At 46.0% G+C, this 27,164-nt stretch overlaps 1 protein-coding gene across 3 annotated transcripts in view; it reads right to left on the reverse strand.

Moving 5' to 3' along the window:
• Window positions 1–27,164, reverse strand: part of bcorl1 (BCL6 corepressor-like 1) — a 67,475-nt gene that overhangs the window by 11,794 nt on the left and 28,517 nt on the right. For all 3 annotated transcript variants that reach the window (XM_084331831.1, XM_084331832.1, XM_084331830.1), the window contains exons 5-9: window positions 26,547–27,044; window positions 16,685–16,878; window positions 14,101–14,391; window positions 8,532–8,698; window positions 1,647–1,792 (exon numbers count right to left, since the gene is read on the reverse strand). In XM_084331831.1, coding sequence (XP_084187957.1) covers window positions 1,647–1,792; window positions 8,532–8,698; window positions 14,101–14,391; window positions 16,685–16,878; window positions 26,547–27,044 — 1,296 coding nt within the window. The remainder of the gene's footprint in view (window positions 1–1,646; window positions 1,793–8,531; window positions 8,699–14,100; window positions 14,392–16,684; window positions 16,879–26,546; window positions 27,045–27,164) is intronic.

Consider the following 27,164-nt stretch of genomic DNA (forward strand, 5'->3'; position numbering starts at 1 on the left):
GGAGAGAGCAGGGAGAGAGCAGGGAGAGAGAGCAGGGAGAGAGAGCAGGGAGAGAGCAGGGAGAGAGAAGGGGAGAGAGAATGCAGAGAGAGCAGGGAGAGAGAGCAGGGAGAGAGAGCACAGAGAGAGAGCAGGGAGAGAGAGAGCAGAGAGAGCAGGGAGAGAGAGCAGGGAGAGAGAGCACAGAGAGAGAGCAGGGAGAGAGAGAGCAGGGAGAGAGAACGCAGGGAGAGAGAGCAGGGAGAGAGAAAGCAGGGAGAGAGAGCAGGGAGAGAGAACACAGAGAGAGAGCAGGGAGAGAGAGCAGGGAGAGAGAGAGCAGGGAGAGAGAGAGCAGGGAGAGAGAGAGCAGGGAGAGAGAGCAGGGAGAGAGAGAGCAGGGAGAGAGAGAGCAGGGAGAGAGAGCAGGGAGAGAGAGCAGGGAGAGAGAGCAGGGAGAGAGAACACAGAGAGAGCAGGGAGAGAGAGCAGGGAGAGAGAAAGCAGGGAGAGAGCAGGGAGAGAGAACACAGAGAGAGAGCAGGGAGAGAGAGAGCAGGGAGAGAGAGAACAGGGAGAGAGAGAGCAGGGAGAGAGAGCAGGGAGAGAGAGAGCAGGGAGAGAGAGAGCAGGGGGAGAGAGAGCAAGGAGAGAGAGAGCAGGGAGAGAGAGCAGGGAGAGAGAGAGCAGGGAGAGAGAGAGCAGGGAGAGAGAGAACAGGGAGAGAGAGAGCAGGGAGAGAGAGAGCAGGGAGAGAGAGAGCAGGGAGAGAGAGAGCAGGGAGAGAGAGAGCAGGGAGAGAGAACACAGAGAGAGAACAGGGAGAGAGAGCAGGGAGAGAGAGAGCAGGGAGAGAGAGCAGGGAGAGAGAGAACAGGGAGAGAGAGAGCAGGGAGAGAGAGAGCAGGGAGAGAGAGAGCAGGGAGAGAGAGAGCAGGGAGAGAGAGAGCAGGGAGAGAGAGCAGGGAGAGAGAGAGCAGGGAGAGAGAACACAGAGAGAGAACAGGGAGAGAGAGCAGGGAGAGAGAGAGCAGGGAGAGAGAGCAGGGAGAGAGAGAACAGGGAGAGAGAGAGCAGGGAGAGAGAGAGCAGGGAGAGAGAGAGCAGGGAGAGAAAGCAGGGAGAGAGAGAGCAGGGAGAGAGAGAGCAGGGAGAGAGAGCAGGGAGAGAGAGAGCAGGGAGAGAGAGCAGGGAGAGAGAGAGCAGGGAGAGAGAGCAGGGAGAGAGAGCAGGGAGAGAGAGCAGGGAGAGAGAGCACAGAGAGAGAGCAGGGAGAGAGAGCAGGGAGAGAGCAGGGAGAGAGAGCAGGGAGAGAGAGAGCAGGGAGAGAGAGAGCAGGGAGAGAGAGAGCAGGGAGAGAGAACAGAGAGAGAGAGCAGGGAGAGAGAGAGCAGGGAGAGAGAGCAGGGAGAGAGAGCAGGGAGAGAGAACACAGAGAGAGCAGGGAGAGAGAGCAGGGAGAGAGAGAGCAGGGAGAGAGAGAGCAGGGAGAGAGAGAGCAGGGAGAGAGAACGCAGAGAGAGAGCAGGGAGAGAGAGAGCAGGGAGAGAGAGAGCAGGGAGAGAGAGAGCACACGGTGTGATTACCTCAGAAGCATCGACCGCTGGCCGTGGAACACAAACACAAACTCGTAATGGAGGTGGACGTGAGCCTGCAGGGTACGGTACCTTTAAGGAAGGTCTTCATGCCCTCGCTCTGGGCCAGTTTGACGGGCGTCTGTCCAGAGTAGGTGGCCAGGGTGGGGTCGGCGCCGTGGGTGAGCAGCAACCAGACCACAGGCAGGTTGTCACTGGCCACGGCGTCGTGGATGGGCCTGGAGGAACAGCAAGACAACCGTCTGAATCTTCTTTTAGAGCCATGGTTTAACATACAGCCACAACTCAACTCAGTTAGGGCACCTTGTGTATACCGTTTACCTTTACTCTTACTCATTCTTTATCATGGATGAACAAAACTTTCAACGCAAATGGTTGATTTGAATTTCAATTAATTTTAAGCACCTTGTTATTTTTTTTTTGCCGTTTTCAAGGTATTCCGGGCCTTGACTTTTTTTTGACAGAAATCAAGCACATTAAGCACTTCAAGGACCTCGTGCGAACCCTGAGTATTATATTAACTCACCTGGGCCCTCATTTATCAACAATTCTTAGAAAGTGTTCTATATTCGTACTTAAGCACAGAATTTAGAATGCGTGTACGCACAGAAATATCGGGATTTAACAACCGTGCGTACACGGGTCCTACGCACACTCCGTATTGATGAATACCATTCGTCCTTACCGTCAATGCTCGTGCATGATTCTCCATATATGGTCATGAAACACCCCCATGGGATGTGAAATAATGGTCTAACCCGAGCGAACTATGAGAAACTTCACTGGGAGCGAGATTGATCACCGAGGTCTAACCAACTAATTCAACGTATACACAGCATTTCCCGTTGTGAACAATCTTATTTGGAAACATGACACACAGAATAACAGTATTTAGCGTTTTATTTTAAACAATATAATATACAATATAATTCGTATGATTATAGATATTCTTTGAGAATAAATAAATCCAATGAAGTTGCAAAGTTCACAGACAACTCCGCTGAGGAGGAGGGAGCGTGTAGACTATCTTCGGAGCCAAGGATGTTGACTGACCCAGTCCTGCTACAGAACCAGCACATTGACAGAAATAAATGACAAGCTGACCCGACATTAAGCTGTAATGACTGAAATGAAATCAATTTCAGCACGCCAACTCTGCGCTCTACAATGCCTATTGTGTGCGCTCGTCATGAGCCCGTGGTTCTGGTCAGAGTCATTATGGCTTCAGTGGATAACCCTGATCTGCATTTAAGTGATGTTTTAGATACCCCAGTAATAACATTACAATTGAATTAAATACAATTAGGCCTGAATGAGACTCCGGCCACAGGCACATTATCAGCCAAAATGCGCATCGCAGATTATCTGTAGTATTCTTGTACATTGACCGAGTGGAATCCCGTTCACATTACTGGATTTTGTTTATTGATGGAGCGTTGAAAGCTACATGGGGACAGTCTATATATTGCTCCGATGATGTTGGGTAACCTGGTAATCCTCTCTTGGCCTCCTGTTATTGATATATGGATATTGTATGTAGTTGGTGGGGTTGGGGAAATTAGACATCCAACACTGCGTTTTGCTCCACGCTCCAATGTGGGTCTCAAATTGCGGTACAAATCAAGGAGAATGTGTCTCGGGTAGCGGACTCTACTTAATATTATTATGTTCTCTCTCTGCAAATAGACATGCCCTATATCTCTGAAAACATCTGAGCGCACACCGCGAGAAGTATTCCTATTGTAACGCTATGAACCAGGCTGAATTCATTCGGAAATACCTATTCCACATGCTATTTAGGGTTTGACAATAATTACACTAATGTCGCTATTTTACAATGAACTATACTGAATTACGGGTCATACAAAACACGTCATTGTTGAAAACTAATGCACGGAATCTTATTTCCTCGGTGCAATATTCAATATTCTACCACCGGGCGCCCAGGTACGCATGCTCCGAGCTGTGCGTAGATATACGCACAAAGTCAAGCACAAGTTCAATACGCACGGGTTACGCACATATCTGTGCGTACGCAACGTTGATAAATGAAGGCCCTGGTCCTGCAGTATAATATTAGCTCCCCTGGTCCTGCAGTATAATATTAGCTCCCCTGGTCCCGTCCTGCAGTATATATTAGCTCCCCTGGTCCTGCAGTATAATATTAACTCCCCTGGTCCTGCAGTATATATTAGCTCCCCTGGTCCTGCAGTATAATATTAGCTCCCCTGGTCCTGCAGTATAATATTAACTCCCCTGGTCCTGCAGTATAATATTAGCTCCCCTGGTCCTGCAGTATAATATTAGCTCCCCTGGTCCTGCAGTATAATATTAACTCCCCTGGTCCTGCAGTATAATATTAACTCCCCTGGTCCTGCAGTATAATATTAACTCCCCTGGTCCTGCAGTATAATATTAACTCCCCTGGTCCTGCAGTATAATATTAGCTCACCTGGTCCTGCAGTATAATATTAGCTCCCCTGGTCCTGCAGTATAATATTAGCTCCCCTGGTCCTGCAGTATAATATTAGCTCCCCTGGTCCTGCAGTATATATTAACTCCCCTGGTCCTGCAGTATAATATTAGCTCCCCTGGTCCTGCAGTATAATATTAGCTCCCCTGGTCCTGCAGTATAATATTAACTCCCCTGGTCCTGCAGTATAATATTAGCTCACCTGGTCCTGCAGTATAATATTAGCTCCCCTGGTCCTGCAGTATATATTAACTCCCCTGGTCCTGCAGTATAATATTAGCTCCCCTGGTCCTGCAGTATAATATTAGCTCCCCTGGTCCTGCAGTATAATATTAGCTCCCCTGGTCCTGCAGTATATATTAGCTCCCCTGGTCCTGCAGTATAATATTAGCTCACCTGGTCCTGCAGTATAATATTAACTCCCCTGGTCCTGCAGTATAATATTAGCTCCCCTGGTCCTGCAGTATATATTAGCTCCCCTGGTCCCGTCCTGCAGTATATATTAGCTCCCCTGGTCCCGTCCTGCAGTATAATATTAACTCACCTGGTCCTGCAGTCTAATATTAGCTCCCCTGGTCCTGCAGTATAATATTAGCTCCCCTGGTCCTGCAGTATAATATTAGCTCCCCTGGTCCTGCAGTATAATATTAACTCACCTGGTCCTGCAGTATAATATTAACTCACCTGGTCCTGCAGTATAATATTAACTCACCTGGTCCTGCAGTATAATATTAGCTCCCCTTAGGGCTGGGCGATATGGCCTAAATATGATATCACGATATTTTCTGACCTTTCGGCGATACACGATACGCATCACGATGTTTTTCTTTTTTTCCCCAAAATTCATTATGAGGCTTACCAAGACAGTATTTGAGTTTGCAAGCTAACATTAAAGACAAAATAAAATACCCATGCATTTAGCATTTTTATATTATATATTAGATTTAGATTATTGGATTATTAGATTATATATTGCATATATTTAGCAATGAGATATTATATGATTTAGATATGAAATATGATGAATTGAAAATGGGGGACCCTGATGTAAACAAGACGAAAGTCTTTCTCTGGTCTGCATCCTCCAGTCCGCTGTTGACTGTTGTTGTATTGAGCTGTACTGTATTATTTGTACCCATGCTGCAATCTTTTAATAACGTTCTCATTCATTCAGTCGGCAAACAGAATCATTTTGATTGACAGTCGCGTCTGCCAATTACGTCACATCGCTTGCACCCGCCAATCGGAAAACGCGTATTTATTTTTTACTTCCGCCATTGGAGAGCTCAATGACAATAACAATGGCAGCTCGCCGCGGCCGACGTTTAGCTTTTAGCTCCGCAGAAGGACTAAACGACTGGAGGCATAATGATTTTACTTCAACGGATGTTATAATAAAAGCCTTTCCATACATCTGTCTGATTGAAAACGTTATTAACAGACCGCAGAATGGGCACAACTGAGTCAGCACGGGCTGAGATATGAACGAGCTTGCTATATCTAGGTCGACCTCGGTCGGCACTATGTAAATACGCTGATGTTATTGAAAGTGTAACTATATAGAGACCTCTGAACAGGTCCTGCATTATTATTATTATAACGTTAATGCCACAAAACGAATGCCTTTGTTATCATAAGTAGTCACTTTTGATGCAGTAGTGTGTGTGTGGGGCGGCGCTGTTCAAAAGTGTCAACGTGTGGACCAGATTGACGCGACACAAGCCTCTTGGGCAAAACATCACGATATCCACGATACGTTTAAAAAGTGTATCGTTAATGAACTGTACCCGATATTTATATAATATCGTCATATCGCCCAGCCCTAGCTCCCCTGGTCCTGCAGTATAATATTAGCTCCCCTGGTCCTGCAGTATAATATTAGCTCCCCTGGTCCTGCAGTATAATATTAGCTCCCCTGGTCCTGCAGTATAATATTAGCTCCCCTGGTCCTGCAGTATAATATTAGCTCCCCTGGTCCTGCAGTATAATATTAGCTCCCCTGGTCCTGCAGTATAATATTAGCTCCCCTGGTCCTGCAGTATAATATTAGCTCCCCTGGTCCTGCAGTATAATATTAGCTCCCCTGGTCCTGCAGTATAATATTAGCTCCCCTGGTCCTGCAGTATAATATTAGCTCCCCTGGTCCTGCAGTATAATATTAACTCCCCTGGTCCTGCAGTATAATATTAGCTCACCTGGTCCTGCAGTATAATATTAGCTCCCCTGGTCCTGCAGTATAATATTAGCTCCCCTGGTCCTGCAGTATAATATTAGCTCCCCTGGTCCTGCAGTATAATATTAGCTCCCCTGGTCCTGCAGTATAATATTAACTCACCTGGTCCTGCAGTATAATATTAACTCCCCTGGTCCTGCAGTATAATATTAACTCCCCTGGTCCTGCAGTATAATATTAACTCACCTGGTCCTGCAGTATAATATTAGCTCCCCTGGTCCTGCAGTATAATATTAGCTCCCCTGGTCCTGCAGTATAATATTAACTCACCTGGTCCTGCAGTATAATATTAACTCCCCTGGTCCTGCAGTATAATATTAGCTCCCCTGGTCCTGCAGTATAATATTAGCTCCCCTGGTCCTGCAGTATAATATTAGCTCCCCTGGTCCTGCAGTATAATATTAACTCACCTGGTCCTGCAGTATAATATTAACTCCCCTGGTCCTGCAGTATAATATTAACTCCCCTGGTCCTGCAGTATATATTAGCTCCCCTGGTCCTGCAGTATAATATTAGCTCCCCTGGTCCTGCAGTATAATATTAGCTCCCCTGGTCCTGCAGTATAATATTAACTCACCTGGTCCTGCAGTATAATATTAACTCCCCTGGTCCTGCAGTATAATATTAACTCCCCTGGTCCTGCAGTATAATATTAACTCACCTGGTCCTGCAGTATAATATTAACTCCCCTGGTCCTGCAGTATAATATTAACTCACCTGGTCCTGCAGTATATATTAACTCCCCTGGTCCTGCAGTATAATATTAGCTCCCCTGGTCCCGTCCTGCAGTATAATATTAGCTCCCCTGGTCCTGCAGTATAATATTAACTCCCCTGGTCCTGCAGTATAATATTAACTCACCTGGTCCTGCAGTATAATATTAACTCCCCTGGTCCTGCAGTATAATATTAACTCACCTGGTCCTGCAGTATAATATTAGCTCCCCTGGTCCTGCAGTATAATATTAACTCACCTGGTCCCGTCCTGCAGTATAATATTAGCTCCCCTGGTCCTGCAGTATAATATTAGCTCCCCTGGTCCTACAGTATATATATTAGCTCCCCTGGTCCTGCAGTATAATATTAACTCCCCTGGTCCTACAGTATAATATTAGCTCCCCTGGTCCTGCAGTATAATATTAGCTCCCCTGGTCCCGTCCTGCAGTATATATTAGCTCCCCTGGTCCCACAGTATAATATTAACTCCCCTGGTCCCGTCCTGCAGTATAATATTAACTCCCCTGGTCCTGCAGTATAATATTAACTCACCTGGTCCTGCAGTATAATATTAACTCCCCTGGTCCTGCAGTATAATATTAACTCCCCTGGTCCTGCAGTATAATATTAGCTCCCCTGGTCCTGCAGTATAATATTAACTCACCTGGTCCCGTCCTGCAGTATAATATTAGCTCCCCTGGTCCCGTCCTGCAGTATAATATTAGCTCCCCTGGTCCTGCAGTATAATATTAACTCACCTGGTCCTGCAGTATAATATTAGCTCCCCTGGTCCTGCAGTATAATATTAACTCACCTGGTCCCGTCCTGCAGTATAATATTAGCTCCCCTGGTCCTGCAGTATAATATTAACTCACCTGGTCCTGCAGTATAATATTAACTCACCTGGTCCTGCAGTATAATATTAACTCCCCTGGTCCTGCAGTATAATATTAACTCCCCTGGTCCTGCAGTATAATATTAACTCACCTGGTCCCGTCCTGCAGTATAATATTAGCTCCCCTGGTCCTGCAGTATAATATTAGCTCACCTGGTCCTACAGTATATATATTAGCTCCCCTGGTCCTACAGTATATATATTAGCTCCCCTGGTCCCGTCCTGCAGTATATATTAGCTCCCCTGGTCCCACAGTATAATATTAGCTCCCCTGGTCCCGTCCTGCAGTATAATATTAGCTCCCCTGGTCCCGTCCTGCAGTATAATATTAGCTCCCCTGGTCCCGTCCTGCAGTATATATTAGCTCCCCTGGTCCCGTCCTGCAGTATAATATTAGCTCCCCTGGTCCTGCAGTATAATATTAGCTCCCCTGGTCCTACAGTATAATATTAGCTCCCCTGGTCCCGTCCTGCAGTATATATTAGCTCCCCTGGTCCTGCAGTATATATTAGCTCCCCTGGTCCCGTCCTGCAGTATATATTAGCTCCCCTGGTCCTGCAGTATATATTAGCTCCCCTGGTCCCGTCCTGCAGTATATATTAGCTCACCTGGTCCCGTCCTGCAGTATATATTAGCTCACCTGGTCCCGTCCTGCGCGCTGCAGTTGACGTCGGCCCCGTGGTGCAGCAGCACCTGGACGATCTGCGTCCAGCCCCGGGAGCAGGCCTCGTGCAGCGCCGTGTAGCCCGCGTTGTCGCGCCGGTTCACCTCCCGCACGTCCTTCTCCAGACAGTAGAGGACCACGTCCTGAGGAGAAGAGGTACAGTAGAGTACAGTAGAGTACAGTAGAGACAGTAGAGGACCACGTCCTGAGGAGAAGAGGTACAGTAGAGTACAGTAGAGTACAGTAGAGACAGTAGAGGACCACGTCCTGAGGAGAAGAGGTACAGTAGAGTACAGTAGAGTACAGTAGAGACAGTAGAGGACCACGTCCTGAGGAGAAGAGGTACAGTAGGGTACAGTAGAGTACAGTAGAGTACAGTAGAGACAGTAGAGGACCACGTCCTGAGGAGAAGAGGTACAGTAGAGTACAGTAGAGTACAGTAGGGTACAGTAGAGTACAGTAGAGGACCACGTCCTGAGGAGAAGAGGTACAGTAGAGTACAGTAGAGTACAGTAGGGTACAGTAGAGTACAGTAGAGGACCACGTCCTGAGGAGAAGAGGTACGGCACCGCAGTGGTCAGTGGTAGAAGCGGTGTAAAGGTAGGTACACGTATCCGACTCCGTACCGAACCGGTTCAGTACTGGACCTAAGGTTCAGCACGGCTGTGTACCGAACGAATACAACGGTACGTTAACCACTAACCAACGCACGGCGTCGCACGTGCAGAATTGAATTCAAAAGGATTATTAATTTCAATATAGAATATTCGTTGACAGCCCTACAAGTACAATTAGTTCCTGCACACTACATCATCACCCCTGAGTGGAACGTGGAAAGCCAAACGTCCCCCCCACTGTGCCGAAAACCCGTACCGAACAGTGACTTCAAAACCGAGGTACGTACCGAACCGTGGTTTTTGTGTACCGTCACACCCCCACTGGTAACTCGCATACGGTTGGAATCTAAGTGTTATTTTAACGTATAATATAACCGATAGTGTTTTATTTGTCACATATAAGGTACATGTACATTACAGTGAAATGCTTGGTTCTGTATGAGCCCCCTGAGATTGTGCTTCATACAGTAAAAAAAAAGTTAAACCAAAGTACAAAAATGCTAAGAATTAGGTAGAGATATAGTGCAAATCTTTTAGTAATAAATAGATCAAATATGGTGTAGTGTTAAGACGTGGTTACAGTGTCCAAAGTGAAAGTGAGGGGCGTCAAATGGTACATTTATATTATATATCTCTTTTATCCAAAGCGCTTTACAGTTTGTTCCTCAACATTTCTACCCGTTCACTCACACGTTCACACACCGACGGCGGAGGCGACCATGCAAGGTGCCAACCTGCTCATCGGGAGCAGTTATAGGGGTTAAGTGTCTTGCTCAAGGACACATCGTCGACACGCTGCCCGGGAGGAGCGGGGAATTGATCCGGGAACCTCCGGATTACCAGACGACTGCTCTACCTCCCGAGCCACTGTTTGTTTACACCAGGGGTTCTCAAACTTCTTTATACCGCAACCCCATTTTATTTATTTTTTTGATCTACTTTTTCTCCCATTTTTCTATTTTTCTCCCATCCCAATTTCGTATCGTCCAATTCTACCCTCCCCTGTCTCGAACGCTGTTAGGCCATGCCTCCCACAAGCCGGCTGCAATGCGGGCAAAGCCTTGCATCACATGTCCCCTCCGGTACTCGAGGACTCGAGCAGCCGTCGCATCTTTTCACCTGCACAGCACGATCTCTCAGCGTCGGTGGTCTGCGTGGGAGGGACACGCCGCCCCCGTCGCTTCCTGATTCTGCTTGCGCAGGCGCACCAACCGACCTGTAGGAGTCGCTGTCCACAACGTCCGATCCCCACCCATCAGCTTCCCACCCCCTAATACTGCCAATTGTATTAGTATGAACGACCAGCCAAGCTGATGGCAATGCGGAGAGCTGGGCTCGAACCCAGCGTCTCCTACATTGATGGCAAGCGCCTTTCCCACTACACCACCTAGCCGCCCCGCGAGCCCATTTTATTTAGGATTCTTTTTGGGGACCCCACACTTAACACTTTGATTGCCAGCGTGGCGTGCACTATTTATCGTTGAATGCCACCACCCACTTCAATGATAGCGCTCTAAACGCATAATCTATGTCTTAAATTATGGCTATGTGTCTAATCCTGCTCCTGAACATTGGCAAAACCAAGGAACTGATCGTGGATTATAGGAGAGGACAGCAGGAGACACACACACCACTGATGATAAACGGGGCTACCGTGGACAGGGTGAGCAGCTTCAAGTACCTGGGGGTCCACATCTCAGAGGACCTGACATGGTCAACACACATAGGCACAGTAGTAAAGAAGGCGAAACAGCGTCTCTACCACCTGAGACAGTTAAGGAAGTTCCGAGTATCGGGGAAGATACTCCAGTCCTTCTACTCAGGAGCTGTAGAGAGCATCCTGACCGGAAACATCACTGCCTGGTATGGAAACAGCACGGCACAGGACAAGAAGGCCCTACAGAAAGTGGTGCGCTCAGCCGAGCGTACCACGGGTATTGCACTACCCCCCCTGCAGGTTCTATACAACAAGAGGTGCAAATCCAGAGCCTGCAGGATAATGAAAGACCCTCACCACCCCAATAACAGCCTGTTTCAGCTGCTGAGGTCAGGCAGACGCCTGCAAATCTCAGCTACTAGGACAGAGCGGCTTAGGCTCAGCTTCTTCCCCCAGGCCATCAGAGCCATGAACAATGTACATTGAGTGCTCAGAACATTGAACTGTCCACACACAAGCACACATGAACACACACACGACACGCACACTGTGCACGCTCACACACGAGCAGCCACTTAACACTTTAACATGAGCGGGCACACACTCATGTCGCACACACGCACACTTATGGCCAAAGGAAAGGTCACTTTAAATTAGAATAACAGGAACAGTGTATTGCACTACCAAAGCTAACTAGCATGTCACACATGCGCTGTAAATAACTATGTACAGATACCGAGATGTCACTCCATGTTACCTGCTATCTGTTACTGCACAATGTTGTTTCTTCTTTTGATTCTATTATATGTACCACTGTATTGCACATCGTTGCGGGCAAGACCACCCGCATTTCATTGTATACCTGTATGCCGTGACAATTAAAACTCTTGACTTGACTTGACTTGAATCTGCCCGTCGCTTATCAATGACTTGTTTGCAGTCAACATTGTTGAAACGGATTGTTTTTTTTTTTAATCGGTTCATTTCCGTTTTATAGCATTTTGAAAAGCCCTTGTTTTCTTGAAAGTTTCAGGAAAATATATAGATTCCGTGATAAACGGCATTTACTGGAATATTCTGGAATACACAAAAAACGTTGTCATTTTTCGGCCTATTTATGAATCGTTTTGAAATAAACGCTAGATTATCGATAGTATATGTGTACTTATGCACGCTAGAGAAGCGGGCTGAAAAATATATTCTCTCATTTCCTGATCGCACACACACACACACACACACACATGGGGCAAACGCTGATATATAGGTGAAAACAGATCCGATTACCCCAAGACTGGTCAAATAAATTGCTTACCTCAGATCAGATGTTCTCCCAAAAAGATTATTCCAATTCCTGATCGCCATTCCAAATATCGATCGCGTTTATTGATTCAGCGCTGGGTACTGTAAATATGTATTCCACGTTGTTTTGCGGCTCGGCAATCACTTCGGTCTCTTCAGATAGCTTGACGGAAAAGTTAAATGAGGAAACTGGACCCCCCCCCCCCCCATCAGTCTAATCCAATGGGGTGCAGTACCACAGGGAGAGACGATAGGGGGCGGTATTTTCCCAATGGAGTCTGCAGCTTGATTGATGAAATATGAATTCAAATCGCTAATAAAAAAAATACGACAAGGGGAGCTCCCGTAGCTCACCGCATATCTCAGCGCTATTTCTGCGTCGGGGAAAACCGTGCTCGTCACGGATCTGGGGGACACGAGTTCGATTCCCGGACCCGCCGTCATTTCTCAGAATGTCTTCCCCTGCTCTACATCCCATTTCAACCTGTTTCTGTCGGTCATGCTTGACCAGAAAAGCGATAAACGCTAAAAAATAAAGCAAAAAGAAAAAAAAACGACAAACAAACGCTATATAGCGTTGCTGGCATTCAACTGGCGGCATGAACTAACGACAAAAAGCGTCCGTGGCACTCAAAGTGTTAATGTATCGCGTAATTTCAACGTGGAATTAAGGAATAATTTGGGTCGCGACCCGTAGTTTGAGAACCACTGGTTTTACACGCATTCATCACATTTAAACGTGTTCGTGTTTCGTATTCTGAGACTGACTGACCTGATAAATCAACGGCCTAGTCTTCATGTCGTCTGACAAACCAATCAGAACGAGCGTGTCGTGGCCACAACACACCACACTTATCCTATCAGAATGGACGCAGGTCAGTGGGCGGAGACTCTACCTGGTATCTTATCCTATCAGAATGGACGCAGGTCAGTGGGCGGAGCCTCTACCTGGTATCTTATCCTATCAGAATGGACGCAGCAGGTCAGTGGGCGGAGACTCTACCTGGTATCTTATCCTATCAGAATGGACGCAGGTCAGTGGGCGGAGACTCTACCTGGTATCTCATCCTATCAGAATGGACGCAGGTCAGTGGGCGGAGACTCTACCTGGTATCTCATCCTATCAGAATGGACGCAGCAGGTCAGTGGGCGGAGACTCTACCTGGTATCTTATCCTATCAGAATGGACGCAGGTCAGGGGGCGGAGACTCTACCTGGTATCTTATCCTATCAGAATGGACGCAGGTCAGTGGGCGGAGACTCTACCTGGTATCTCATCCTATCAGAATGGACGCAGCAGGTCAGTGGGCGGAGACTCTACCTGGTATCTTATCCTATCAGAATGGACGCAGCAGGTCAGTGGGCGGAGACTCTACCTGGTATCTCATCCTATCAGAATGGACGCAGGTCAGTGGGCGGAGACTCTACCTGGTATCTCATCCTATCAGAATGGACGCAGCAGGTCAGTGGGCGGAGACTCTACCTGGTATCTTATCCTATCAGAATGGACGCAGCAGGTCAGTGGGCGGAGACTCTACCTGGTATCTTATCCTATCAGAATGGACGCAGCAGGTCAGTGGGCGGAGACTCTACCTGGTATCTTATCCTATCAGAATGGACGCAGCAGGTCAGGGGGCGGAGACTCTACCTGGTATCTTATCCTATCAGAATGGACGCAGCAGGTCAGTGGGCGGAGACTCTACCTGGTATCTTATCCCATCAGAATGGACGCAGCAGGTCAGGGGGCGGAGACTCTACCTGGTATCTTATCCTATCAGAATGGACGCAGCAGGTCAGTGGGCGGAGACTCTACCTGGTATCTTATCCTATCAGAATGGACGCAGCAGGTCAGTGGGCGGAGACTCTACCTGGTATCTTATCCTATCAGAATGGACGCAGGTCAGTGGGCGGAGACTCTACCTGGTATCTCATCCTATCAGAATGGACGCAGGTCAGTGGGCGGAGCCTCTACCTGGTAGCCCAATCGGGCGGCCCGCTGCAGTAACGTCTCCCCGGCGTTCTTGTTGACGATCAGCCGACGGACCTCCGGAGGGACCGGCCTTCTGGGCGGAGACTCGGCGGCTCCGCCTCCCTTCCCCGACGACGACGAGCCTTTCCTATTGGCCGGAGGCGACGCCGCCGGCGAGGCCTTCGGAGAGACCGGGAGGCCGGCGGGCTTCTTGGCGTCGGGGCCGTCCTCGTCTGTAGCCAATAGGACGCTGCGCTGCCGCTTAGCCAAGCTGCCCCCCCGCTTGGTCTTCAGCTGGAGGTTTAGATTAGATTAGATTAGATTAGATTAGATTCTAATGTATTGTCATCATGCAGCACAAGTACAGTACAACAAAAAGATGTTTGGCATCCAAACCAGAGTGCAAATGTAACAGTAAAGTGTGATAGTAATATACAATGTACAGGTGATTAAACTGGGTATGAAATATATAAATGAGTACTACTGAGTAATAGTGCTAACCAGAAGTATGTACAGAGTTGTAGTATTAATATGTACAGTGATACAGGTATAAAGACACTATGGTAGTAAGTCATACTGGCCAGCAGTGTAACTAGTAAGAGATATGTACCGACATTTAAAGGATTATATGCAGGTATGTACAGACAGATGTGGAAACCTATCTGTTCAAAAAGGCCTTTGACTGTTAGCTTTTTATTTTAATTTTATTGCGCTTTTGTTTTAAAATTGTCTGTTTATACTATGTTTTTAATTAACTATGTTCTATTTTTATCTTATTTTTATTCTGTATTTTATTTTATTTGTTTTACTAATAACTATTTTATTTCTATTTTTTTTAACTGTTTTAACCATGTAGTGTAGCACTTTGGGATCCCAGCGAACAAAAAGTGCATTACAAATCCAATCTATTATTATTTATTATTATATGGTAAGAATAAATATATATATATATATATATATATATATATATATATATATATATACGGTATATACAACATTATTGTACATGCTATCATACAGAGTTATGTGTTATATGTGTATAAGTATAAGTAGGTATATAGAAGCATTATATGCAGGTATATTCAGAGATATATATTCATATATATATATATATATATATATATATATATATATATATATATATAAATGTATATATACGGTATATACAGCACTTTTGTACATGCTATCATACAGAGTTATATGCAGGTGTATAAGTAGGTATATAGAAGGATTATATGCAGGTATATTCAGAGAGATATGGATATATATAATATATATATATATATATATATGTGGTAAATATAAATATATAAATGTATATATACGGTATATACAGCACTTTTGTACATGTACATGCTATCATACAGAGTTATATGGGTAGAGTAGAGTACGAGGTAGGACGTTGTTATTATGTCATCGTGGTGACAGGGGTTAGCAGGGTACAGAGGAAGCCGTGTGGGTCGGGCCGCAGCTCGAGGATTACACGCTCCGCACAGCCAGTGCCGTGCAAAGACCAGCTGCCGTGACGAGTGAAATAATAAATTCCATGTATGGTGTCGGCCACAAGGGGGCGCGGTAAGCTCACGTGTCCGCGGTAGGATCTCAATGCGGCCCTGTGTCTCTGAGAAATCTGAAGAAAATAAAGCGAACCTTCTTACCGTCTTCTACTATCCAGGCACTCTTCCACTAATTAATCTTCCTGGCCTATATTACTACCTACTATACTAACATGTCTCTACTACTCTGCACTCAACACGGCAGCGCCCATGTTTCAACACCGTTCGATGAACATGGTTACTCAGCGGTCAGAGTCGTGCCCTTCCTGCTGACCTGCCGTACAGAACCTGTAAGTGGCTTTTGGATAAAAGCGTTCAGCTAAATCAGTGTTTCTCAACTGGTGGGTCGCGACCCAAAAGTGGGTCGCGGGGCCATTTTGAGTGGGTCGCGGATGTGTGTGAAAAAAAATAAATAAAAAATTATATAATTATTTTTGTTGTACTACCTATCTTTGTGAAAGTGGCTTCTCAGCTCTGGTCCAGCTGAAGACAGAGCAGAGGAACAGATTGGACATTGAGCATGACCTCAGAGTTGCTTTGTCTACCATCACCCCAGACTTTGAGACTCTTGTCAGGAGCAAACAACATCCCCAGTTATCCCATTAGTTCCCTGGGATGTTAAGCTAAGACGTCTGCTAAGAAGCATTTATTATTATTATTTTATTTCATTGTTTTTATCCCTAGTTGCACTTTTGTTGCAACCCCAGTTATCCCATTAGTTCCCCCAAACTTAGGTGTGTTATGTTAAGCTAAGAAGTCTGCTAAGAAGCATATATTATTTATTATTATTATTATTTTATTTCATTGGGTTTTTAGCCCTAGTTGCACTTTTTTGTGTTTATTTCATGTTTTTAACAGTGCATGAAAGATTGTGTATTACTGCAAAAAAATATATATATATATATTTGAAATAAATCATAGTGGTTAAAAAATTTGGGTCGCGACTTAATGACTAAGGAAAATGTTGGGTCCCGAGGCGAGACCAGTTGAGAACCACTGAGCGAAACGACTAAATGTGTAAGAAGTCTCACCCCCTTCTGCTCCTCGTCACACAGGTGTTTGCTCTTGAACTTCCTCTTGCCCGCCGGCTTGTCGTGGCGCTCCGGGGACGCCTCGCTCTCCTGGTGGTGCCGGCCGGCCCCCGCCGAGCGGGTGACCAGGGGTCTCCGGGGAGCGGGTTCTGGACTGGCGCCGCCACCGGCGGGACTCGGGTCGGTCCGCGAGTCTGCAGGAACAGAAGGTGGTATAGAATCAGCACAGAGCAGCAGGCCGCAGAATGTAGGACAAGCCGGTACACTACTACTTCATTTGAATAGAATCCTAATGTGACTTTCTGGAGCCCAGCCGTAGGACTGGATGGCAGGAGAAGTGGAATCAAATAATAAAACGGGACACCATGGACATGTGATGATAAGCTTTGATTCATTCAAAACAAAAAAAAGTGGATATATTATATTATTATCTAGCTATTCACCTTGGCCAAAATTCCTAATCAGGTCTCTGACATCGAGGGCCACCTAATCATCCCTTCCCCTTAATTGGCTGATATCAATCCCCGTCTCCTGAGCCTTTCAGCCATTGTGTGTCGTGTGATGTGTGCCTGGTGCCAGTGTGTATGGCAGCCATTGTGTGTCGTGTGATGTGTGCCGGGTGCCAGTGTGTGTATGGCAGCCATTGAGCCTGAGTGCGTAGCCCAATGTTGGGTGCTGCTACACACAGTGGTGGTGAAGGAAGCAATTTCCACCCTACATTGTGGTGAGTGCGAGTGTCTAGAAAAAAGCACTATATAAAATGTAATGATCATTCATTCATTCAATCATCTGTGCCAGTCATATCTTGGGGTGAATATTATGCCCTTTCTTCAGCAAATTGTGTCCCTTATTGTCTCGGATGAAATCAAATTTTCAGAGATGGAATAATTTACCCCCCGACTCCAACTGGCCGCATCAATATGGTAGAAATGACCCGTCCTTCCTAAAAACGTCTCTATTTATTCCAAATTGTTCTTACCAAAATCCCCCTTTTTTTTCTCAATCTTTTTAGGCGTTTATTTGAGCAGGTAAAACATCTGGTGAATTAGTAACGCTGTTGTACGACGAGAGTGTGATCTCAGTGGAGGCCTCGTTCTCACAAACGTCTTGTACCGTTACCGGGCCGCTAACCTTCACCTTCCTCACTCTGTTATGTCTCGTATCAATAGGTGGCCTTGAGTTTCAGGGGGCCCCCGTTTCAAGGCCCTTATCTTATATTAACAACCCCCCCCCCCCCCCCCCGTGTACATTTACGGGAGAATGTAAAGAGAGCCTTGGACATAAACTAAAACATGCCTCTGACGCACTAATTCACTCTCTCTGACTAAAATGTGAAACTGCTCTCAGGAAATTATCTCTCTCTTTTTCTCTCACATAACACACACACACACACACACACACACACACACACACACACACACACACACACACACACACACACACAGGCTAAACCAGTGATTCTCAAACTGTGGGGTACAAGAAAACGGGGTGAGCCTGCGCGCACACAAGAGACATTTTCTGCTTACTTTTCAACCCTAAAGTCTTGTAGCATAATGCTACAGTGACATGTCATATAATACCACAAAACAGCAGATTCTGAGGTTTATGAAGATATGATGCATTATATTCTACCTCACCCAGAGTCACAATAGGAAGCCAATGAAAGATATAATGTTTTAGGCAAATCTGCACGTAACGCAGGAGGCTAGTGCACTAGTGCAGCCACTGAGCCAAACTCACCACGACGCAGCTCAACTAGACCTGGCCTGGAGAGGAAGCTAGTGCAGCCACTGAGCCAAACTCACCACGACGCAGCTCAACTAGACCCTGGAGAGGAAGCTACTGCAGCCACTGAGCCAAACTCACCACGACGCAGCTCAACTAGACCCTGGAGATTTACTGTACATTACTTGGTTTATATCAGGAGCAAAGTTTCTTCTACCAGGTGAAAGACTTGATCTGATCTGCCACGCTCACATCACTACCGCCATCTTCAGGTATGGTACCTCTTTTGTAAGCTACCTCCTTATTGGTAAGCTACCTCCTTATTGGTAAGCTACCTCTTTATTGGTAAGCTACCTCCTTATTGGTAAGCTACCTCCTTATTGGTAAGCTACCTCCTTATTGGTAAGCTACCTCTTTATTGGTAAGCTACCTCCTTATTGGTAAGCTACCTCCTTATTGGTAAGCTACCTCTTTATTGGTAAGCTACCTCCTTATTGGTAAGCTACCTCCTTATTGGTAAGCTACCTCTTTATTGGTAAGCTACCTCCTTATTGGTAAGCTACCTCTTTATTGGTAAGCTACCTCCTTATTGGTAAGCTACCTCCTTATTGGTAAGCTACCTCCTTATTCTAAATCATTATTGGAATTGAATTTTGGAACCTATAGAACCCGTTCTAGAGACTGGCTGGTCCTTAACACTTTGAATGCCCAGCAGGGGGCGCTCATTTAGTGCTTGAATGCCCACATCCACTCCAATGTTAACGTTAATATCGCCTAATCTATGTTTTAAATTTAAATTATGTGTCTAATCTGCCCTTCGCATTATCAATGACCTATTTCCAGTCAACATTGTCGAAGCAGATTGTTTTTTTATCGGTTCATTTCCGTTTCATAGCATTTAGAAAACCCCTCGTTTTCACGGAGAAAAAAGAGGATTCCATGATAATCGCCCCGTACTGTAATATTCTAGAACGTTGTCATTTATCGGCCTATTTATGAATAGTTTTCAAATAAACGCTAGATTATCGATAGTATATGTGTGCGTGTGCAGTGCACGCTGGTGGCGCGCGCTGAAAATCGATTCTCTCAGTTCCTGATCGCTCTTAGAGTCAAACAGCCATATCACATAATCACATAAAAGCTTATATCTCCGTGAAAACGGGTCTGATTATCCTAAGACTGGTAACATAGATTCCTTACCTGAGATCAGATGGTATCCAAATGGATTATTCCAATTCCTGATCGCCATTCGAAAAAATCTATCCTTTTATTGATCACACGCGTATACTGTAAAAACACATAATCCCCGCTGCTCTGAGGGTCCAGAGTGAAGCTGATCGACGCCGGTTGCATGAGTGAGAAGTAAAATGTGGAGTCCGGGTTTTTTTTCTCTCATTCATTTTCATTGAGTCCAATCCAAAAGGGTGAATTACCATCTGGGAGACGATAGGGGGCGCTTTTTTCACATCTGAGCGCCTGGGGTGGCTGATTTTCCAAAGGTAGACTCGGTTGATGAAGTATGAATTCAGATCGCTAATAAATTAAAAAAAAACGAATATTCTCGTGATGGGCATTCAACCCGCGGGGGGTAAACCCGAGAAAACTCGGGTTGGGCAATCAAAGTGTTAAGGTCCCTTAAGGTGCCTCTAGCCCAGGGGTCTCAAACTCAATTTACCTGGGGGCCGCTGGAGGTAGAGTCTGGGTGAGGCTGGGCCGCATCAAATAATATTATTCCACAAAAAAAGAGTTTCAAGTATTCCAAAAAAAAAGTACAACTGATCCAATCTTCTCAATATTTAGCAATAACATTTCGGAACATGAACGGTTCTTCAGAACATGAACGGTTCTTTAGAACATAGGCTTCTCAGTGGTGTCAGTGGACTCATCCACATGCAGCTATGGAAATGCACTGTGCATTTTTTTTTATTCTATCACAAAGCTGTTTAGTCAAATCACCAGCCAGTATTTCATGGCCATCTCCATCACTTCAGTCATAAATTATTTTATTATGTATGCATCAGAGAGAGAGAGAATGGTTGCTTTTTCTCGTTGTGACATAGATTTAACAATAATTCTGCTTGCAGCTTGATATGATGATTTCATTCCATTTATTTGTGTGGTTCTTAGCACTGAATTTTGAGGGAAGGTTGCATCAAAATAACTGTTTTGTTTCGTAGTGGCGTTTCAAATTGCCACTCTTCACAAGAGCTACCGTTTCTTGGCATATTAGTCACATTGGTTTGGTGCTGGACTCAGGATGAACGCATATTTTTCAGTCCATTCACCTTTGAATTGCAGTCGACTTTTCTTTTACTGGCCATCTTTGAAGATCCCATATTTTTCTGCTGCCTGCCTGCTGGCGAAACTAGCTACATTTATCTCACAGAGATAAAACTGGGAGCAAGGCTACTGTAGATGCGCTGTCGACTCTCTGCTCTGACTCGGACTGAAAGAGACGACACGCATTCCGTGAAGACCCGCCCTACTCTGCCTCTGATTCGCAGACTGTGGGTGGGGGGGGGGGGGAGAAACTCTGACAAGACGCTGAATGTGATTGGACCAGACCCGTACACAGACACAGACAGACAGTGGCAGTGCAGCCGGACAGAGCACTGTTCGCAGTCAGAGGAGATTTAGCGAGGATGCATTTGCCTTCCACTTTACTTGGTATCACTCCGGAATCACGTTTCAACCAAGTCACTAACTTAACGTTGCTGTCATGAGCCTGCGCTATGGTAACCTACAAGTGATCAAATAAATAAAACTTCCAACGACTCGGCAACAAGTTGCGCGCGGGCCGCACTAACACTAAACTTTGATGTCAAGTAGGGGGCCGCAAAATATCATCCCGCGGGCCGCAATTGGCCCGCGGGCCGCGAGTTTGAGACCCCTGCTCTAGCCCATGGAATGAACTCCAACAGTCCTTAAAGCTTGAGATTATTTTTGTTTTTTGTGAAATGTCTTTTGAAATGTCTTTGGTAATGTAGTTTTATGTTTTTATTCAGTTTATTTAAATGATTATTTTCATTATTCTATTTACTGTCATTATTGTGGTTATTATTATTGTTGTTGTTGTATTGTGAACTCTTCTTTATTATTACTGTATTGTGTTTTGTCTTGTTCATGTGTGAAAGAAAAATAAATATTTAATTTTTTATCAAAAGAATAAAAAAAAAAACTTGATTCTCCCCTCTGTTGCAGAGTTTAAAACCTTGATCTCCAAACAAGTTGTACGTGTTTCAATTGATTGTTATCCTTACTTTTTGCCTCGTCTTGTTGTCGTATTGTTGTGTGGTTTTATATGCTTTTCTTATTTTTTTCTTTTTACTTATTTCTGTACATACACTCGCATGACTGTAAATGAGGGACACCTCAGTTGTCTTCTGAGTTTAAATACAGGTTTGAAATGTAAATGAAAGGTAATTTGATTGAGGACTAATTTCCCTTGTTGCCCCTAGACCACCAGCCTCGACGCCCCGGGAGGAACGATTCCAGCTCGAGCCTCATCTCTCTGATGCATCTCTCCATCATGTCATGTGACCATGAGGTCTCTCTTGAAGCTAGATCAGCTTGGAAGGGGAGATGGATGTCTAACGGTCAGATGACACTAGCCCCGCCCTTGTAGCCACGGCCCTGTAGCCACGCCCTTGTAGCCATGGCCCTGTAGCCACGCCCCTGTAGCCACGCCCTTGTAGCCACGCCCCTGTAGCCACGCCCCTGTAGCCATGGCCCTGTAGCCGGCCCCTGTAGCCACGCCCCTGTAGCCACGCCCTTGTAGCCATGCCCATGTAGCCATGGCCCTGTAGCCATGCCCCTGTAGCCACGCCCCTGTAGCCACGCCCCTGTAGCCACACCCATGTAGCCATGGCCCTGTAGCCGGCCCCTGTAGCCACGCCCCTGTAGCCACGCTCCTGTAGCCACGCCCCTGTAGCCACGCCCCTGTAGCCACGCCCCTGTAGCCACGCTTCTGTAGCCGGCCCCTGTAGCCACGCCCCTGTAGCCACGCCCCTGTAGCCACGCCCCTGTAGCCACGCTCCTGTAGCCACGCCCCTGTAGCCACACCCCTGTAGCCACACCCCTACCAAAGTTAAATGTAAGACTTTTTAAAGACCTTTAGCTAAATCTAATACCAATTCCACGACCACACTAGAAAGAAAACAGTTTCCTCGACCACACTAGAAAGAAAACAATAACAATACATTTCAATTCTCACACGTTCCATACAAGCCAGACAGACCAAGCTCACGGTAGCCCCGCAAAAAACAACATCTTGAATACAAAAACATTTCATATTATTTCAGCTCCTGAGAGCCAGGCTGCATCGCCCCCCCCCCCCCCCCCCCCCCCCCCCCCCATGGCTGGACAACGCAGTGTTTTTTATTCAATTAAAGAGAGAATCAAGCGCTCACTCAGGACGGCAGCCCTCCCTCACCTCACCTCCGTGAGAAACCTCACACCTCTCCCTGAGCACCCTCCCCCTTATCTCTCTCTCTTTCTCCTGCACCCCAGCCCTCCCTTTATCTCTCTCTCTCTGTCTCTTGCTCCTGAGCACCCCAGCCCTCCCTTTATCTCTCTCTCTCTGTCTCTTGCTCCTGAGCACCCCAGCCCTCCCTTTATCTCTCTCTCTCTGTCTCTTGCTCCTGAGCACCCCAGCCCTCCCTTTATCTCTCTCTCTCTCTCTCTTTCTCCTGCACCCCAGCCCTCCCTTTATCTCTCTCTCTCTCTCTCTCTCTCTTGCTCCTGAGCACCCCAGCCCTCCCATTTCTCTCTCCATCTCTCTCTCTTCTTCTCCTTTTCACATCTCCTTTCACCACTGGGATGCCCATGTACATGTCGAAATACTTCCCAAAGGTCAGTGAATACCACGATCACAACACCAGAGGGAGCTCCACAAATCATGTTCAACCCAGATTCGGCTCAAACAAGGGACTAAACACGTTTCGCAATTATGCCACATCAATGTGGAACGCCCTACCCAAAGCTGTAAAGGAATGTGAATCACTACCCTCCTTCAAAACCACTCTCAAAGAACACCAGGATATCACGATACATCTTGATATTTGTCTAGTCCAGGGGTCAGCAACCTTTTTGACATTTGATTTGATTTGATTTTTGATTTGATTTTATTAGGGATCCCCATTAGCTGGTGCGATAGCAACCAGCTAGTCTTCCTGGACATGGAGTGCCTGTTTGAAATATAGTTGTAACTAGTGTGCCTCAACAATATTCCATGCATCGTAATTTTTTTTCTCATAATCAGGTCTTTTTAATGATCATTTTTACATTATTACATCATTATTGTTATTGTTATTATTAACAATATTATTATGATGGTTGTATCAACCCTCAATCCATAATAAGTTAACAGAAAAATAAGTACACAACCACATTATTTCAACCTAATAAAACTATGTTTATTGTCATTGTTTTAAGAACACAAGTTGACTTGGTAATACTCACATTTTGAGTAAAAAAAATGGCTTTTAACATGTGCAATGTTCAATGAAATAGAAAAATAAATAATAAAATGTGTTGATTAATCCCACTGGTCACAATGGTGACCGTAATAATGTTTTTGTTATAAGGCTCTGCAAATGTTACTGAATGATGTAGCAATGTATTTCCAGTTCAATTGAAATAATAAACAAATAAAGGGTCTCAATTAAATAGGTGGTAGTAAAAAGAACCGGTGGGAGGATTTCAACAAGATAAATGCGACAACAGTGCAAAATATTTCACTATAATATTTTAAAGCAAAAAAATAAATAAAAATTATATATATATATTTCTTTTTATTATTTTTTTACTGCTGCCCCCTGTGCCTATGAAAATGCCCCCGCGTGCCTACTGCCTAGGGTTGCCCAATGCCTACCCCTGGTCTAGTCTATAGTGTGTTCATTAGACGGGTGAAATCCTCTTTCAGTGCCTCTGTGCCCGTTTTCTTAGGCAGTTAGCCTCTCTGGTATGTGCGCCGTTAGCGTTAGCCACGCTTCTAGGCCTCTTTGCTTTTGGAAAGAACGATACAAAAAAAATATTATAATATTATTTTTATTCCTTTTTTTTGCATTGGACTAAGAGGTTGGCAGTCGACTACGGCCCCTTTCGATCGATTAGTCGACTATTCCACTAATCGGGGTCAGCTCTACTTCATACACAATAAGAGCGTGGTCAGCTCTACTTCTTCATACACAATAAGAGCGTGGTCAGCTCCACTTCATACACAATAAGAGCGTGGTCAGCTCTACTTCATACACAATAAGAGCGTGGTCAGCTCCACTTCATACACAATAAGAGCGTGGTCAGCCCTACTTCATACACAATAAGAGCGTGGTCAGCTCCACTTCATACACAATAAGAGCGTGGTCAGCCCTACTTCATACACAATAAGAGCGTGGTCAGCTCTACTTCATACACAATAAGAGCGTGGTCAGCTCTACTTCATACACAATAAGAGCGTGGTCAGCTCCACTTCATACACAATAAGAGCGTGGTCAGCTCCACTTCATACACAATAAGAGCGTGGTCAGCTCCACTTCATACACAATAAGAGCGTGGTCAGCTCTACTTCATACACAATAAGAGCGTGGTCAGCTCTACTTCATACACAATAAGAGCGTGGTCAGCCCCACTTCATACACAATAAGAGCGTGGTCAGCTCTACTTCATACACAATAAGAGCGTGGTCAGCTCTACTTCATACACAATAAGAGCGTGGTCAGCTCCACTTCATACACAATAAGAGCGTGGTCAGCTCTACTTCATACACAATAAGAGCGTGGTCAGCTCTACTTCATACACAATAAGAGCGTGGTCAGCTCTACTTCATACACAATAAGAGCGTGGTCAGCTCTACTTCATACACAATAAGAGCGTGGTCAGCTCTACTTCATACACAATAAGAGCGTGGTCAGCTCCACTTCATACACAATAAGAGCGTGGTCAGCTCTACTTCATACACAATAAGAGCGTGGTCAGCCCTACTTCATACACAATAAGAGCGTGGTCAGCTCTACTTCATACACAATAAGAGCGTGGTCAGCTCTACTTCATACACAATAAGAGCGTGGTCAGCTCTACTTCATACACAATAAGAGCGTGGTCAGCTCTACTTCATACACAATAAGAGCGTGGTCAGCTCCACTTCATACACAATAAGAGCGTGGTCAGCTCTACTTCATACACAATAAGAGCGTGGTCAGCTCTACTTCATACACAATAAGAGCGTGGTCAGCCCCACTTCATACACAATAAGAGCGTGGTCAGCTCTACTTCATACACAATAAGAGCGTGGTCAGCTCTACTTCATACACAATAAGAGCGTGGTCAGCTCCACTTCATACACAATAAGAGCGTGGTCAGCTCCACTTCATACACAATAAGAGCGTGGTCAGCTCCACTTCATACACAATAAGAGCGTGGTCAGCTCTACTTCATACACAATAAGAGCGCGGTCAGCCCTACTTCATACACAATAAGAGCGTGGTCAGCTCTACTTCATACACAATAAGAGTGCGGTCAGCCCTACTTCATACACAATAAGAGCGTGGTCAGCTCCACTTCATACACAATAAGAGCGTGGTCAGCCCCACTTCATACACAATAAGAGCGTGGTCAGCTCTACTTCATACACAATAAGAGCGTGGTCAGCCCCACTTCATACACAATAAGAGCGTGGTCAGCTCTACTTCATACACAATAAGAGCGTGGTCAGCTCTACTTCATACACAATAAGAGCGTGGTCAGCTCCACTTCATACACAATAAGAGCGGCTGCACCGTCTAGAAATATAGAAATGAGTAATGCGGATAAAAGAAGTTATGTTATATTGTGTTATGTAGCGTTGTGTTGTATTTACCGCCGTCAAGTTTTTTCTTTTTGTACTATAAGTAAAAAATATATTATATAATGTATTATACTAAATGATGTTATATCAAGTAAAACTAATGGAAGAGAAAATGTAAACGTCAGGGGGGTAGGGATCAATAAGCGTAGCTTCCCTCTACTCCTTCTTTGAACAACTAACTAACTACATTGCTCTTGTGACTTTTGTTTATCATTTCTCTTTTCATATTACGATCGTTCCGTTTGACGGAGCTCTATATTGTGATTTGTTTGGAGGTCAGTGTTCCGACGGTACCTGCGGCTCGCGCCTCGCGCCCCGGGGAGCCCGCCTGGTCCCGCCCCTCCTCCACCACGTACTCCCCGTTCTGGTACTTCCGGCTGCGGCACCGCCTCCGCTTCTTGTTGTTGTGCGCGGCGGCGGGAGGAGTGTCTCCGTCTGCGTCCGGCGAGGTCCTGGCCCCGCCCCCGCCCCCCCCGCTGGGCTCGGGGTCCTCCTCCGGCTCCGGCAGGGGGGTGGTGCGCGGCCTCCCCCTGGGGCGGCGGGCGGGGGGCGGGGGGGTGGCAGCGGGCGAGGGGCGGGGGGGAGGCGGCGGCGGCGGGGGGGAAGGGGTCCCGAACCCCCAGTGGTCCAGTAGGGCGTCGTCCGCCCGCCGCCGGCCCCTGCGCGGCCTCGGGGGGGTGGAGGGCCCCTCCTCCTCCTCCTGGACCCGCTCCCTGCCGCCGGGTGTCGCCGCCGGGCCGCCGAGGCACAGAGAACCTTCCGGACTCTGAGGCCGCCTCCCTCCGCGAGCCACTGGGGACACAGACACGTCGTTCTTTAACTTCAAACAAAATGTCACTTTAAATAATGGAAAAGTCACTTTAAAGGAAGGAGGTATTGTATAGTATAGTTTAGACACATTAAGTATAAAAA

This window comes from Notolepis coatsorum, assembly GCF_963971535.1.
Source record: "Notolepis coatsorum genome assembly, chromosome: 16".
In the NCBI taxonomy this organism is placed as follows: Eukaryota; Metazoa; Chordata; class Actinopteri; order Aulopiformes; family Paralepididae; genus Notolepis; species Notolepis coatsorum.